At 36.0% G+C, this 5,072-nt stretch overlaps 1 protein-coding gene across 1 annotated transcript; it reads right to left on the bottom strand.

Moving 5' to 3' along the window:
* Nucleotides 1-1,504: 1,504 nt before the first annotated feature.
* LOC109191548 (G-type lectin S-receptor-like serine/threonine-protein kinase LECRK3) lies at nt 1,505-4,071 on the bottom strand. The gene has a single exon (XM_019342175.1). The coding sequence runs from the start codon at nt 3,953-3,955 to the stop codon at nt 1,625-1,627; it is 2,331 nt and encodes a 776-aa protein (XP_019197720.1). The 5' UTR covers nt 3,956-4,071; the 3' UTR covers nt 1,505-1,624.
* Nucleotides 4,072-5,072: the final 1,001 nt, after the last annotated feature.

The following is a 5,072-nucleotide window of genomic DNA, read 5'->3' as shown; positions in this document are numbered from 1 at the left end:
AAACCACCCAAATTGTGTGGTTCAAGAAATACTTTTGAATTTTAGGGAATTAAAATCCAAATTTCCCCTTGTATATGTAAGAACCATCACATATAAACCTGTATGGGGTATGAAGCATAATCCATACAAGCAGGGACGGAGCCAGAAAAATACTTGAGCGGGGGCGAAGTTTAAATGAAAGTTAGCAATATCAATTACGAAATATCAAACAATCATAATAAGGTTAAAATACAAAATATATTATAAATTACAATAGAAATTTTTTGATAGATTAAACGATAGTTAGAATCAGAGCAAAAAAGTATACTTGAGTGAGGTAAAAATGTAAAATAATTTGAATAAAATGAAGCATAATATAAAGGGAAAATGACACTTTTTCCCCCTGGGTTATATGCTTATAGCACTTTTTTCCCCTGAGTTATTCATGCATTCACATTTGCCACCTCAATTATTATAGAAGTGGCGGTTTTTCCCCCTGATAATATTAAATGGACATTTCTACCCTTAAAACAAATATTTTATTTATTTCTCTTCTTCACCAAATTATTGCTTATACGTAGGGATGACCACGGTTCGGTTCGAACTTAACCAAACACTATAGCAATCAAATTAAAAAATTTCGGTTATGATTCATAACATAACCCAATATTTGGGTTTCCGTTTATTAAAATCGTGAACTGGAAAAAAATGGATCCTGAACCGTGAACCGGAGGTTCAAATCGGAACAACTACTAGCAATAGCTTAAATTAGAATTATAATATTTGCAAATAGTGTATGTTTTTTTCCGCATTTATATTGAGTCTCACATATAAGTATATATAATCGCGATTTGAGTTTTATTTTGAACCGTCGGTTCACGATTTTGGATCCAATTTGAACGGTTGGTTCAAACTTTCTTTTAAAATTTTATTTTTTATTTTTAAAATATTCTAAATTTAACACTTAATGTATTTTATTTTTCAAATCGTGGTTATAATTTGTTGGAGAAGAAAAATAAATGAAATATTTATTTTAAGGGTAAATATGTCCATTTAATATATCAGGGGGAAAAACTGCCACTTAAATAATTTAGGGGAAAAAAGTGCTATAAGTATATAACAAAGGGGGAAAAGTGCCATTTTCCCTAATATAAACTTGTATACTACATTAATTAAATGATTCATAAAAAGTAGACTAAAAGAGCATTTAATTTGTTAATTAAATGATTCATAAAAGTAGGCTAAAAAATATTTATCTTGAGAAGGAATGAAAGATATAAAATAAATAAGTGAAGATGGAAAAGTGTTTTTAATGAGATTCGAACCTATAACCATACACTTTTTTAAAAATTAAATTTAAAGCTCAAACAACTAAGCTACTCTAACTATTAATAAATCAAACATAAATATAAATTTTATATAACATTTAATGCTATATATGTCGATATATACATACATATATATAAAGGGGTGAGGTGGGGGAGTGGGGGCAGCTGCCCCCACTGCCCCCATACTGCCTCCGTCTATGCATACAAGCAAATAGTATTACATTTATTTGATTTCAATATATATTAAAAGACATGGACTTAAAGATTCCAAATAGCAAAAGGAAAAAACGTAGAAGTTTGAAATAGTTAAGTCTGAATTACACAACACTAAGAAATGAAGTAGGACTGGGAGGAACAGGGATATCAACTGTCCCCTCTAGCATTAGTAAAACTTTCTTCATTGAAGGGCGGAGTGATGGTTCTTCTTGAATGCACCATAGACTAATTCTTACCATTCTCTCTACTTGTCTCTTCTCCACTTCCTCTTCCCCAACTACTTTACTTACCTCACCCGCCTCAAAGCAGTTGTATACCCATTCTTCAAGAACAGCTTCTTCATCACAAAGGCTCCAATCCACACTCTTTCGTCGACTGATTAGCTCTAACAGCACTATCCCAAAGCTGTATACATCTGCTTTTACTGTCACCGCCATCTTCCTGTGCCATTCTGGTGCGACGTAGCCTTTTGTTCCTCTAACTATAGTATAAGTTCTGGTCTGATCTTGCTTCATAAGCTTTGCCAATCCAAAGTCTGAAATCTTTGCCACGAACTGATTGTCCATAAGTATGTTCTGAGGCTTTATATCACAATGGATGATTTGTGTGTCACACTCTTCATGTAAATACAGAAGGCCCCTTGCGATGTCTCGAGCAATGCCAATTCTCTCCTCCCAGCATGGCTGTTTCTCCGGTGAGAAAAGTATATCAGCCAGAGATCCGTTGCTCATGTATTCATAAACCAGAAGCCTTTTAGGTCCATCTATGCAGTAACCCAGCAGCTTCACTAAATTACGATGATGGGTTTTTCCAATAGCTTTCATTTCATTCTGGAACTCTGTTTCCCCTTCTTCCAAAACTTTTTCTAGCCTCTTTACAGCTACTAATTTCTGGCATTCTGCTAGCACTCCTTTGAATACTGTCCCAAATGCCCCTCTGCCAAGCTCTTCCTTGAAATCATTGGTTACTTTCTCTAATTCTGCATAGGTGAAAGCCCGGGGACCAACGTCTTCGAAAAAATGGTCACCTCTGCTCTCAGCAGAGATGTTTCTATATCTCCAAGCCCGGCTTTTGTGTATCAGCACCCCCGAGATCACCAAGACCAGAAGAGCAAAAGCTAATAATGAAATGCTGATAGCTAAAATGTGTTTTTTGCTTCCTGTGGGGTGATCAACCGGACCTCCTCCTCTAACAGGCAATCCAACCTTAATAAGAGCTGCATTAGAGTCACCCATGGATCTCCTTCCATATATCAGGGGCAACCTATCTTTTCTGCATTCCCCATCTTTAAACAGGGCTGCATCACAATTGCAATCCTCCAAACAGGCTTCCCCACACTCTTCTTTAGTCAAAGCTTTCAACACAGCATAGGAATTGCTTTGCCACGCCGTGTTGTCCAATGCTCTCATTTCATAATCAATATCGCCCCCGCCACCCGTCGAATGACAGCTTATTGCACTGAAATTTCTAATGCATCCTGAACTCCAGTTGCCCGGAATGACAAAATCGAACCCCGGGAGACATCTGCATTCAGATTCAGTGTCCATTGTAGTGCAAAAAGCATTCACCCCGCAGAGACCTTTTGGGGCGCATTTATCCGCCGTAGATGACCATAAAACTGACCAGTTTCCATGACCGAATGGATGCGAATACAGCCGGAAAATACCATCCACATCTATCTTTGCAATGTAAATATATTTTTCCTTTGGAAAGCCTCCTGTGGTTAAGTTATCCACACTAATATTGTTAGTAGAATTGATCAAGTAGAGGTAAGCATCTTCCTCAAGATTTAGCGTAATCTGATTACCTTGACCAGCAGTGTTTGATGCCCAGTAAGCATTTTCACCAGTATCTGAAGTCTGGACTGGATACTGTACGAGGTTTCCGTCACTTTGCATCTTGATACGGAAAATTCCGGAAGTGTCATCGCTTTCTGAAGCACTGGAAACCAGCTCTTTTCCATTGGAAAGGCTCTGTCCGGGCAAAAGGGTATTTGTTGGATTATCAAAGCTCTGCCACAAGATCCCATCAGAACTATAAACCACGAAATTCCCGTTGTCTAGCATGGAAGCTAATGTAATAGGAAGACCATTATCAATAATATCGATATCTTGGCCTTGGCCTACCTCCACAACTAGCCTCCCATCGCTCTTCAACACCAAAGTTGAGTTGGTGGGGAAAATGGGAGTAGTGTCCCTGTTGGCTGTCCAGATAGGTGTCTTCTCAGGTATGGCGGCTAGGAATATTCCGACGGCATAGCCACTACTGCCTTGCTGATAGAAACCGAAAGCGAAATGGCCATTGGGTGATAGCCATGAAGACGAAGACTTGCCGGTTGGTGTTAAGGAGGAGCCTAGGCTTATGTTGGTGGAGGTTTGTTGAGCTGCTGCTGAACAAAATGCAGCAGATAAGAGCAGAAGCAAAAGGGCCATGGATTTTATGTTTTATTTTGCTTTCCCTTTGTTGTTGTGTTTTCATCTTCTTGCCAGGATTTAAAAGCTTTTGAGCTGTGAATTTTCTGCAGAGTTCAGCAGGAACAAAGTCTTGGTCATCAAATCAACCCATTCAATTGGTCATCATATTAAATAACATCCACTCATCCACTGCTTTCAATTTATGAATTTAAACAAATCTATATAAAATCAGAGTTCACCAGGACCAAAGTCTTGGTCATTAAGTCAACCCATTGAATCGGTCATCATATTAAATACTCCGTAACATTCAGTGCTGTCAATTTATGAATTTAAACAAATCTAAAATAAAATCTAGTTATAAATCACTTATATATACATACATACATACATATATGAATATCTTTTGTAAATTTAATAATATCATTTTTAGATACTATGGTTGTAGTTATTACTAGTGTTTTACCCGTGTGATGCAGGAAAAAAAATTATGCTATCATGAATTTAAATAAAAAGAGAAAAATAAAAATGTGTTAAAATGACAATGGAGATGTTTGACGTACAAATAACTATTATACTATTAGTTGGTTATAGAAAGATGTTTGGTAAATTAGGTGTTAGCTGATAAGTAATTATATATAAAATAACCTCGGGACATTTGGTTCAAGTTATATAAGATAACTAAAGTTATAGTTGCTTGGAAATATAAGATTCTCATGTTTGGTCAAGTTATGCAATTTCTACGGAAATGTAACATAAGTTACATAACCTCCACATAAGTTTTTTACCTATTGCAAGGGAATATTAGATACTCCCTTTTTTTTTTTTTTAGGTATTCTCACATTCCACTGTGTTATTGTTAATTTTGTCATTGTAATCTTTTTTTTTAGTTAATTATTGTTCAAGCTCTTAGTTAATTAATTTTAAATCATTTACTTCTATATTATAACATTACTTTATTTAATTATTTTAATTTTGAAATTTATTACAATACAATGTCTCCCTTTGTAATGGATACAATGTTACATATGTCTCTTTCTTTTTGGTACAGCTGGAAAAATGCAAAGGAACCGGTGCATGCGCATGGCTCTCATTCTTCAATTCATTCGGCCATTAATGAGGTGCAATGGAGGAAACC

Source organism: Ipomoea nil, unplaced genomic scaffold (assembly GCF_001879475.1).
Source record: "Ipomoea nil cultivar Tokyo-kokei standard unplaced genomic scaffold, Asagao_1.1 scaffold1694, whole genome shotgun sequence".
Taxonomy (NCBI): domain Eukaryota; kingdom Viridiplantae; phylum Streptophyta; class Magnoliopsida; order Solanales; family Convolvulaceae; genus Ipomoea; species Ipomoea nil.
This window is presented reverse-complemented; position numbering and strand designations above follow the sequence as displayed.

Coding starts and splice junctions, on each gene's coding strand:
- LOC109191548 (XM_019342175.1), bottom strand. CDS start 3,955: ATGGCCCTTTTGCTTCTGCTCTTATCTGCTGCATTTTGTTCAGCAGCA.